General features: G+C 33.7%; 1 protein-coding gene across 1 annotated transcript; it reads right to left on the reverse strand.

Moving 5' to 3' along the window:
* Positions 1-9: 9 nt before the first annotated feature.
* Positions 10-11162, reverse strand: LOC123559188 (IgGFc-binding protein-like). The gene is made up of 5 exons (XM_045351001.2): positions 10909-11162; positions 9415-9463; positions 3949-4080; positions 2211-2983; positions 10-207 (listed from the first exon to the last, which is right to left on the reverse strand). Exons 1-5 carry the CDS (start codon positions 10921-10923, stop codon positions 10-12), a joined length of 1167 nt encoding a protein of 388 aa, XP_045206936.2. The 5' UTR covers positions 10924-11162.
* Positions 11163-12509: the final 1347 nt, after the last annotated feature.

Here is a 12509-nt window from a genome sequence, read left to right on the forward strand (position 1 = left end):
ACAGTTTTCTCATGTACAACCAGAGTGAATTCTTCCAAAGTACTGGTTACCTGTTACAATGTAGAACTGTGCCTGCTGTGCAGCCGCCCCATGACAGGCAACTGTGACTGGTTCAGTGTAAGCGTTCTGAACAGAAGGAACTACCGTCATACTAAGGGTAGATGTTTCATTCTCTGTTGCATATGTAAGTCCTGTTATCTGAACTACCTGAAAGGTAAATACAGGTAACATCATTTTGGAGGATAATACACGAGCGTCTTTTGATACTGAATTTATTAAACGAGTTGAATACAATCACAAAATGTGAGGTTCTGATGAACTCTTTATCTTTCATTCTAATTAATATGCTTGTTTATTTTAAACCATGCTTACGCTAAAATGACGTCATGTTAACGGATGACAACGTCAATATTTTATTTGCGACAAAGAAAGAGAGCTACTATATTTTATCTATTTTATCTACTGTTTTAAATAAAGGGCAAATTAGAATTAGAATAATGTATAGCAAAATCTTGTTTTACTTATATCAATACACTCCAAATCGGTTATACATCGCCAGAATAATTCAGCGGACGTATAGCCTCTTTTTTGTGTATTAATAACGTTAAAACATGTTTTTTCTATTTACTATTTCTTGATTATTCAACTAGAGTAAGATTGACTACACCCGACACCTTCCAAATACCGACACCTTTGCGTTTTTCCTTTATTACTTAATTTCTTAGCCAGTTCATTTCAAACATGGGTTGCTTTTTCGTTCCATTCATTTGTATTGTAACTGTCTGTCAAATAAATACCTTTTTTTCTGAAATTTATAAAGCTATTTCAGTTTTCTCGAAAAAAAAAAGAATCAACTTCTTTATTCCATCTATGGCCTGAAAAATATTTCAAAATTCTACCCTAAGACAGAGTACAATCATAAAAGCTTAGTTTTTAATAACAAAACAAATACTAAATGTACCTTTAATGACATCTAGCTCAGTAATTGTAAAAGGAAACTGCCTATGGTCTGGTTTATATTTATTATTTTTCTGTTTATAACCAGACCATAGGCAGTTGTTCCTATATGTCCATTAATAAAACAAATACACTTGTTTTTTTGTTTCTAGATACATAAATAAGGCACAAATTGTTACCTTTCATATTACATTGATTTCGCAACAACTAAATCACAAAATTTTAGTAACAGCTGTAAGACATATTTGATAATATATTTTAAAAAGCTAATACAGCTGATCAATAAACTTACAAGTAAAAACTTAATTTACACTGGTGCCGGTAATAGGAGAGGAGGTGTCGATATTAAGGCAAATTGAAAATTTCAAAGAACTTGACTACATTTGTTAAAATAGTTCTCATTAGTCAATGTGCAAAGATTCTGAAGTTGCACATCAATTTTTTGACCAATGAAATCTGGTTTTATTAAAAGATAAATTTCAATTTCAAAATAGATTGCCCCGTCATCCGCTATGTTCTTCCGTGCTTAAAGTGTCGATAATAGGGCAGTTTACATCTAGTTTAATAAATTCAGTATAAAAAAACACAATGTAATATCCTCTTTTTCACATTTTTGTTCTTTTTCTGCTGAAACTTCGAGATTTCGTCTTTTAAGAAACGAAGAAACGACTTCAACATCGAAATGTTAAGTGTAATATTGAAATTGTGTAAAGACTTAAAGTTTATTTCAATCCATTTACATTTAACTTGACATTTTTATCCTGTCTTTATTTGGCTCATCTTTCATCTTATCAGTATATTTAATACAGAAATAACATTAATTTTCTTTTTAATTGTAGATTTTCTGCCAGTCGCAACGAGCAACATATTGATATGTCACAATAATATTTTCTTTGGATGAAAAATCCCTATGGCAACGTCACGTGGCGTCATCCAGCCCAAATTTGTCTCTTTTACTATTTTACATGTGCTATTGAAAGAGGTATCAGTTTAGATAATTCGAGTTTTTAAAGATTGCAACACCCTGCGGAAGAACTGATATAAACTAACTTACTAGATATTCGTTTCTATTCCCATTGGCTGTTAAAGTTCCCAACAAATCAATCAGCTAACGAAAGTGTGATTATTAATCTTTAAAAGTAAAACTTTAAAACATTGAATCATATGGTAATTTGGAACGTGACGGCTTACATAATGTGTTTCGAAGCCCAAACTATGAATTTTAGACTATTTTGACACCATCTGAGCATTACCTGAATTGGGTGTGACGCCTGGATATGACTGCTGAAACCTTTGTCCAACCTTCGTACGGCAGTCTGGTACCGATTCTTCAAAATGAATGATGGAAAACCTTTCATGGTTATCTTCGTGTCACTCCAGTGACTGACTATTTTCAAGATGTCGCCATAACCATTAGTTCCCAAGTTTGTTACGACATATTCAGTCCCCCAGTGCGAAGACGGAACCAGCTGTTCCACGGTGTGGGCGATAACTTCTCCATTGCTGACATTTCGTGAACCGGCAAATACAACAATTGGCTCAAAACTGTAAATCACAGTTCCGGTTAAGTCGTAGGTACTCTCAAATTGAATGGAGTCAAACTTATTCAGAGTAAATGCCGTGTCTCTCTTGGACCGGTGGTAGCCCTTGCCCTTACAACAAACTATTTCTTCGACGTGGCTAGGAAGGACGATTGAAACGGCCGTCTTGTCGTTCAAAGCGGCGACAGCCAACTGGCAGTAACCACCGACGTCACAGAACGTTGCAGCAACATAACTGTAAACCGTCTGTCCGACAGGCTGATTCGGGCCTGCAAGTGATTGGATAGGAATACCAAGAAACCCCTCAATGTAGTTGTGGTCGCCCCTCGTTATAAACACTTGTAGAGTGAAGAAACCGTCTGCAGAGTGAACAATAATGGACTTGTTGCTATACTCTGATCCATTCATTCCCTTCGTTTGGTCAAGAGTATGTACTGTTTTGCCCGTGTCATCAACGGTAAGTGTTGTTATAAGGCCATCAATGCCTAAGAGATCAAAGGAAACCAAATATTACACGCAGACAATAATTTTCTCAACAACATAAAAAGACATGAAAATACAAAATATTCACATTGACAATATTTATAGGCAGTAAAAGTACTTGCATAAAATATGAATCACTAATAACGCCACGGCGATAAATAACACATATAAGCCCTTGCAAGCTGGCGGTAAACACATTAAAACTTTTGCACCTTGACGGATAACAAATGAATTATAAACGTTTGCATAGAATATAATTCTTTGATTTCACGCTGTCGAGGTATTTATAAAGTATATGAATATTTGCATTATGGCGATAAACATAAACTATAAATGTTTGCATCAAATATGATTCTTTAAATAAAATATATTAATATTTACGTCACTGGGATAAACATATGAAATATAAACCGTTAACATCATGGCTATAAATAAAATGTAATATTAAGTTTTGCAATATGGCGATAAACGTATGAATATTATCAGTTTACATCATGGCGATAAATAAAACATATTAAATACAAACTCTTCATAATGGCAATTAACGTACAAAATATAAATCTTTTCATCATGTCGATAAAGATATAAAACATTGTCCGTACTGGTAAACTAGTATGAAATACCTACGGTGGCACAGAGGTGACATACATGTAGTTTTTATACTAATAACTAGTACGTGCGCACGTATCATTACAAAAAGCATCTACGTGCGTACTAGTATAAAGCATTTGCGAACATATAACTTATTACGTGCGCTTATTACGTGTATTACTTTATACGTATTACTTTATACGTGTGCGAACGTACAAATTTGATGCTTCTTTTACTAGTATGCGCGCACGTATCAGTATAAAAAAATCTGTCACCTATGTGCCACCGTATAAATAACTGGGAGTGAGGATAACCTCCTTCATCTTAGTGATTAATGTGTAAAGACATCAGTTTCAGGATTCATAGTAATACTTACCTGTAACATCTACCGAGATGCTTGAGGTGGAGTTGGTAGATAGAACCAATTCATAATTGATATCAGGGTTGACTGTGTCATTTTGAATGTCTTGTCCCAACAGAGCCACTACATACGTCGTATTTCCAGCTGCTAAATGACATTTAGGAAATTCAAAAATAATTACATGTATTTATAATGACATCTGCACAAACTTTTCGTGAAAAAAGAATATGAAACGTTTGGAAATGCTGAATTATAACGTGCTGTTAACTGTTTAATGATTTTAAAGTGAAAGTGAATCATTAAAAATAAAAGTTGAGAAAAGACAAGTCATGCGTGCACTCCTAAATGCAAACAATGCAAACCATATTCGCGTTATTTTAGATCCGATATGGTTATCAAATCAGTAATAAAAAGCTACTGGAATGTTATCCTTCTCAATATTTCTTTTCGATTAATTTCATCTTAAAAATCAAAAAGTTCGCCGTGTCTTGTTCGGTAGAAGAATGTGCTAATATTTCAATTATTTTTTAAAAAGTTTGTAAACCTCGTCTTTTTTTCTTCCTTTTTTCCCAAGCATTTTACAATTAAACTTGACAGATACTATTTAGCACTGTAAAACATTTATTGTATGCACGCAGGTTTCATTACTGTAAACTGAAAGACAAACAAATGAGAGAAAACTAACCGATATGATCTTGTTTACAATGTCAAAACTAATAGGTCTCACCTATAATTGTAATAGGCCGTCAAACCTAGCTTTCTCGCTTGTACATTTGTCCGTTTATCTTGAAACTTGTAAATCAAGTTTCGTGCGCATTAAGTTGTTCTTATTACATTTACTTTCACTGAATCGCGCACGTGCAGAGTCAAGTGATTTTTTTTTTGCTACAAAATTACCCAAAATGGTCATTTCTTTTACGGACTTTGCCGAACACTCGTTATGCTCAGTAGCCAAGTGTAAAACAATATTTTCTCAAGTCATCTTTTTTTAATTAACTATAAAGCCACACTTTTATGGATGTAGCTTCCATCATTCGCATACTATGCCAATTTATTAAATTAATTTTTTAACCCCACCATTCATTCTACCAAAGACATAAACAATGGTACTATAGTAGGGTAGTATATATAGCTTTCTCGCTTGGCGCTCAGCATTAAGAGGGTAGTGCTAGGACTGGTCAGCCCGGTGTCAGTATAATGTGACTGGGTGGGGTATCATGTCACGTGTCTACGGCGTGATATTCAAGTGAGGCAGCACTATAAAGCTGGGCATTGTGCTCACTGCTACAAGTAGACACCGTCGTTTATATGACTGAAAAATTGTTGAAAAAGACGTTAAACCCAAACACACACACACACACCACCACCACCACCATTCATTCTGTTTCATAATCCTGGACTCAGCGTTGTTATATTTTCTCGTCCTTTGGGATCACGGAGTATACTCAGTTATACTGTAATAGAATTCCGCTTACACCGATGCTAGGGGGGCGTGAAGGGTGTTGCTTATTTCATTACCTCTCATGAACAGACTCAATCAATCCGAGTCTGCTATTATTTTGCTTGGTTGCATTCCGTGCTTTCAAAGGATCTTGTAACAGATTTATTATTTATTAACTTTAAAATTCCACCTGTATAGACGTGGCATCCGTACTCTTTCCAGATCATTTTAATTAACTGTAAATACATATTTATAGACGGAGCATTCATTTTCTTTCAAAACCGTTTTTTTTTTATTAACTGTAAAGTCCAACTTTTATAGACGTGGTATCCATTTTCTTTCCAAAACGTTTTAACCAACTGTTCTGTCTACACTAATAGAAGAAGCGTCATTTCTCTTTCCAATAGAATATGTGGGAAAAAAATATTTGGAAGCAAAGAATGCAACCGAGCAGCATATTAATAGCAGACTCGGTTTGATCGAGTCTGTTAATGAGAGGTAATTAAATGTGCAGCGACCCTCACGCCCCGTAGCACCGGCTTACCTTAAGCGAAACTATTATATTATATTATAGTTTATGTAATGGACTTCATGATCCAAAAGGGCCAGAAAATATAGCAACAATAGATCCAAGAACGGGGAGCAAAAGGGCCAGAAAATATAGCAACAATAGATCCAAGACGGGGAGATTTTTTTACAGCCGCCACACGACACTAAATGACTGCCTTGTGATGGTATATATATATATATAATATGTGATCATATGGAAGCCTGGACCGCGACTATGCAGGCAAAACATAGCGCTCATACTCTTTCAAAATTGTTTAATGAACTGTAGAATTTGATTTTTATAGCTGTAGTCTTTTTTAATAAACTGTATTGTTTATATATTATTCAGTAGTGTCGGCAGTTTGCATCACAAAATATTAATGATTGAATCAATTTACAGATTTACATTTCATGTAGGTCCTGGGTGAATGGACTTGTTATTTGTTCAAAACTAGTTGAGAATGATTGTGTTGTGTACTTATTCAATAGTCTATAATATTGTTCCCCCGTCCATTTCCGTCTTTGGCTTTGCCGACGACCACACCGCAAGCACACGTTTTAAGCCCGAACCATCCATCGAGGCTAAATCCATTGGTGAACTAGAGGAGTTTGCTACAGATTCAAATGAGTGGATGAACAGTAACAAACTAAAAATGAATTCCTCAAAAACTGAACATATTGCCTTTGGAAGTGCCCCTCAGTTGAATAAGTTAAACATTCACGAGATAGATATTTGTGGTGATAAAATCAAGAGACAGAGTAACATCAGATATTTGGGGGCCTATTTGGACGAAACTTTAACTTTCAAAGAGCATATAAAAATAAAGTGTAGAACGGCAATGTTGATTTTTTTCCGAATCAAAAACATTCGCAAATATTTGACTCAGGATGCAACTGAAACCTTAGTGCTATCGCTGGTTATTTCGCATTTAGACTACTGTAATGTTATTTTATACGGTATTTCTGATTGTGACATCGCAAAACTGCAACGCATTCAAAATATGTGTGCGAAGTTAGTTCTGAATCGTAGAAGAAGAGACAGTTCTAAGCAGGCACTCTACGATTTGCACTGGCTGCCGATCAAAGCCAGAATAAACTTTAAGATCTTGACGTACATGTTCAATTGCCATGTTGGAAATGCGCCTGCATATTTGATTGAACTCTTAACACCGAAAATCCCCCAGCGCTCCCTCAGATCCTCGGAGTCATCAGTTGACTGTTACATCGTCCCTTTCAACAAGCGAAAAACTTTTAGTGATAGAAGCTTTAGTACTATAGGGCCAAAGTTGTGGAACAATTTGCCGTTGAACATCAGACAAAGTTCTTCAATTGACTGCTTTAAGAAAAGGTTGAAAACGCATTTCTTCAGAGACTACTTTGCATTATTCTAAGTTTTGACTGAGTTTTAAACAATGATGCTGGTGACAGTGATAGAAATTTAATGTTTGTCTGTGATAATTGTATGTTAGTAATATTTTAAAATATAGTATTATCATTGACTTTAAATTAATAATTGCTATTTTGATTCCTTTTAATTAATCTTATTTAAAATATTTTATATTTAATATTTTATTTCAACTTGTATTGTAAAACGCCATTGAATATGTTTTAAATGTAGAAATAGGCGTTTAAGCAAATAAACCAGTTTCAGTTTCAGTTTTCAGTTTTCTATTTGAGAAAAAGCTGTGTTCTCATTATTTATCAAAATACTTTTCTGGTCACCATACGTTTTGTTTGTAACCGTTCACAAAATGACTCGAACCTAACTCTAGTATAAGAGAACTTAAAATGTCGAAATGTATAATGTATTTGTTGACATCCATTTGCAGTCAATATCCCTTTAATATAATGAATAGCATCTGTCTCCAGACGTATGTCTCTTTCTGACTAGGTACGAGAGCAGTTTAGAAAAAAAAACACCTCCGATGCGGTGAAGATACTTTTATATTTGGCATAAACATAAATTTTGACAGTCAGCATATTATATCAGTATACATGAAGAAGCTAAAGATCTTTTTGATTACAAGCAAAACCTGTGAAATGATAGATAATTACATTTGAGCCGCGCCATGGGAAAACCAACATAGTGCCTTTGCGACCAGCATGGATCCAGACCAGTCTGCTCATCCGCGCAGTCTGGCCAGGATCCTTCCTATTCGCTAACGGTTTCTCTAATTGCATTAGGCTTTGAAAACGAACAGCATGTATCCTGACCAAACTGTGCGGATGCGCAGGCTGGTCTGGATCCATGCTGGTCGCGAAGCCGCTATGTTGATTTTCTCATGGCGCGGCTCATTTGTTTTCGCATTTCACTTCAGAGCCGATTATTTTATGTTTTTATAATGGTTGTTTGAAACTGAGGAGGGAGGGGAGGTCATCACTGGAATCACGAAAACTAATTCCATTGATTTTTTATCTTGTCGTAGAGCTGCAAAAGCCATGACGTCATTGTTACTTTGACACCAGTTCCTGTTTTTAAGACCAGAAAAAATGTTGACTTTATATAGCTCCTATATTCTATTTATCGGTACATTATATATCTGAATGATTGAGACGAAAATGCACCTAAGACGACGGTGTATCAGCTGCAATTATATATCGATATGCATTGTATCTTAATACCGCAAACGCGACGTGACGTCAAGACAATAGCGTTTGTAACAACATGTCAATACCATGCAAAATATAAATGGCTATCACTTGCAAACAGACAATATATAACATGTATACATAAATAATAAACGTATCGGATTAATAGCAAAAAGAAACGACCATTTGAACCCCTTCGTATAACTAATACTACAGAGCACACACTCGTAAAGCAAATACTTCAATTGTTTCTATTATTTCACGCGGTTAGTGTAATTCTAAACCTATTTACTGAAAATTGATTTAACAGAATGTTCTAAAACGATCAATATTCTGTTGTTCAATGAAATATAAGACTAAACGAAATTTAAAAACAACCATGGATATAGGAACTTGTTTTTCCCCTCAAAATACGTTGATTACTTTAATTTGAATTTATCGCCAAAATCATATGATTTTGGCGGGTTATTTTCTATTGTAAATTTTGGCCTTTTTGGACACCCAAACAACTGAAAATTAAATTTTGACTTTATTTCTTGATGGGGTTTTATTAAACTTTCATGAAACTTTAGTTAGATTAAACGCAACATTTCTATGCAACGTCCAAATTTGATTTTCTTTTTCGTAATTGTGATTTTGCCTGATTTTTGTAATTCGATATATGAATTTTTGGCAATAAAATTAGCATTATTGAAGATATTTCAAAAATCAAAATTATCTTGTTACAATCCTTGGAGATCTTAAGAATGACGTACATCATATAGTCATAGCAAATACTGTTACGGAGAGAAGTCCGGGTATCGATTTTTTAGTCGCCAGAACCAGTTAAAATTTCTTTCCAAAACTAAATCCCCTACTCACTTAATCTGTAAATGTTTTGTTTTAACAAATATCCAACTTACCATAAGCTTCCTTGATAGACACCCCAAACAGCAAAAGCAAAACCGAAATCTGTGAAAAAAAAATCAACAAATACTTACTGTAATAAAAAGCTTCAAAATTTTCTCTAAACTCTAAATGAAAAATACAAAAATTACATATTTAACAAGACAAGGTAAAATACAAAAGACTGGACTTACTAAAGCAAAGTGCCTCGCCGTAAGTATTGAATAAGAAGAAATCATTAAAGCTACTCGCCCACAGTTTGGGTGAAATTTTTCAACATTTTCATTTCCACAAAGTTTGGCATTAAATGTTATATTACAAAAATCCTAAAGTGGGTGAAAATAAAAGTTAGACATTGGTTAAAATGCACGAAGAATGTAAATTTTCTGCATTATTTCAAAAGCAATGCAAAGATTTGCTACCTTCTGCACAATATTTTTGGTTCTTTTTAAAGAATATCTTGCAAACATCTTTTGTCAATAAGTTTGTACCACTAGTCCCTTTCAGAGAACTCACTTTTTATGGATTTTTGAGAGAAATTATTTTTCGCCTAAAATGTGTGGGTAAGTCCCTTTAATATTCGTATATTACTTATTTTCGTGGATTTCGTGGTTTTGCCAATACACGAAGTTAAATTCAAGTGATCAAGAAAGTTTTTGTTTTTTTATATCATTAAGTAGAAATCCACGATTTCATATCCCTACGAAATAGGCATATTTCACGAAATTTTATACCCACGAAATCAAATTATTTCACAGTATATCTAACTTAAGGAAAAACGGAACTTACCGTAGTAAAAGCTACCTGCCTACAGATGTAAACCACAATATGATTTAAATTTCAAAATAGTAACGTCTATAATGAATTGTAGAACCAGAATATCACTGCCTCAGTCATTGAAATAAATAGACTTATACGTAATTATAATATATATTTAACTGCATAGTCAACAAATAATAAGAATCAGAGCTTATTACTTGATTAGATTACCCGGCGCGATTCCAAATAAGTGAGTGGTTAATACCCCAGTCACACATACGGCGCGGATAGCTACGTTTAGCCACGGATAGAAACGTAGTAATCCGTATCGATCCGTACCGGAACCGCACGATTGGTACGGACTGATACGGATTGGTACGGATTACTACGTTAAGGTACGGTTCAGGTACGGATCGATACGGATTACTACGTTTCTTTCCGTAGCTAGACGTAGCTATCCGCGCCGTATGTGTGACTGTGGTTAAAGCAGGAAACAGGTTTATTCGTCAGGTATTACGTATTGTAAATTCATTTTTAAACTACTTCGTTCTAAAATAACAATAATACATGTAAATAATAAATAAAATAATGAAATAATGGATATCAATTTATAATAATGAATAACCATTTTAATGTTGACTGGAAAAAGGGTATAAGGAATATACTGTAGTATGTAAAACAATGAACAACAATATTGACTAAATTACGACACACTATATTTACATCAATAATATCTGTAATGATACACCTACCGGTAAAAATATCATTTTCCTCAATGAATTCAAATACTTAATTCATTTCAACTAGAATTAAAACTGCATTAATTGCGTATGTTTTATTCCAGGTTGCGGAGTCGGTCTGAAACAAAATTGAAATGTTGAACATTTATAAATTATTCATGAAGTTATGCTTTGTTCCGAGAGACTGAAGTTCATCAGCATGGAAAAAAGCTACAAAACTTATGTATGATAATATTCCTTATTTAGCCATGTACATCATTATGAAAACATCAATATGCCACTGTTTTGCGGCGATTATAATAGCTTGTCAGCCTTGTTTCTACGGATACCATTAAAATTTGCTAATGTTGTGCTCAAATGAACAAATACCATCAATATTTTCTATTGTTTTCTATTGAACGTTGGTTATACCTCGGTAAGCCTCGACGGATTGCCATCATTTTAAATTATGAATATTTCATGCGCTCGTCCTGCCTTCCTTTACAAGTTGTTATTATATCTAATTGAAATCGATAATATAGTTTTACAATGGTTTTATTTACTTGCGTTTGCTATATGGCAATAGCCTATATAAATTTCCAAGCGTTCGTAAAATGAAATGAATTATTGGGACAAAGAGTTCCAAACGATCAATTTGCTCCGCTAGACAGTTATGCTATTTAAACAATCGTGTTCAGTAAAATATTATGGATTTGCATTATCCATGGTTTAAAATTGTTCTCATTTATATTTTTACAAATACTGACTGCTGCTGAAGTGTCAGGATAATGGTTTTCGTGTCATATGACATCAGCAAGCTCTAGTCACTCCATTTGTCCTTTTTAAGGTTGATTGGGAAAAGGTAATAAAAGGAAATTTGATGTGAAAATATAATTGATTTCATTTAAATATTTTAAAGCAAAAATTCTTTTTCAATTAAAGGTAGGAATTATATTTAAGAGACATGTCCTCTAATAGACTTCAAAACACATTGTCAGAATTGAAATACAAAAAGTAATTAAAAAAATAAATGACCATACTAAATAACTACATTTACAAAATTGCCCAGTTATTTTAGGTTACTGCACGAGTGCTTTGTACATAAACATTTCATGGATTCAAGAATTTTATATTGTAAGTACTCGTTTGCATAAGCTAAATTAGAATGTTTATAGTAAATGTATTGGAAATTAGAATGTTTATAGTAAATGTATTGGAAATATATCTTATATATTATCATAAATTGAAACAGTTGTTTTAAGTTAAAAGTTTAAAAATACAAGACAAGAAAACGCATCTTTTTATTTTTATTTAACAGGTTTTGTTATATTATGAATGGTATCGATTTTGCACAATAAACAAAAACAACTGTCAACTTTTCCGACCGTTTAATATTTAAGACAGTTAGTAGCTTGTTTCAATCCATATATTAAACGTGTTGTGTGTTGTTTGGCTAAATAAGACAACCAAACGGAAGCTAAAACAACATGTCCGAATACAAATATTACAACGCTTGCGTTCATTAAACCTGCATTTCAAATGAAATTCGTGGAGTGTAAAACATGAGCAGTAACAATAGCCTTCCTATAGGTCATAAATAAATTGGCCAAAAACAAATAGGGACAATGGTAACC

Source organism: Mercenaria mercenaria, chromosome 5 (genome assembly GCF_021730395.1).
Source record: "Mercenaria mercenaria strain notata chromosome 5, MADL_Memer_1, whole genome shotgun sequence".
Taxonomy (NCBI): Eukaryota; Metazoa; Mollusca; class Bivalvia; order Venerida; family Veneridae; genus Mercenaria; species Mercenaria mercenaria.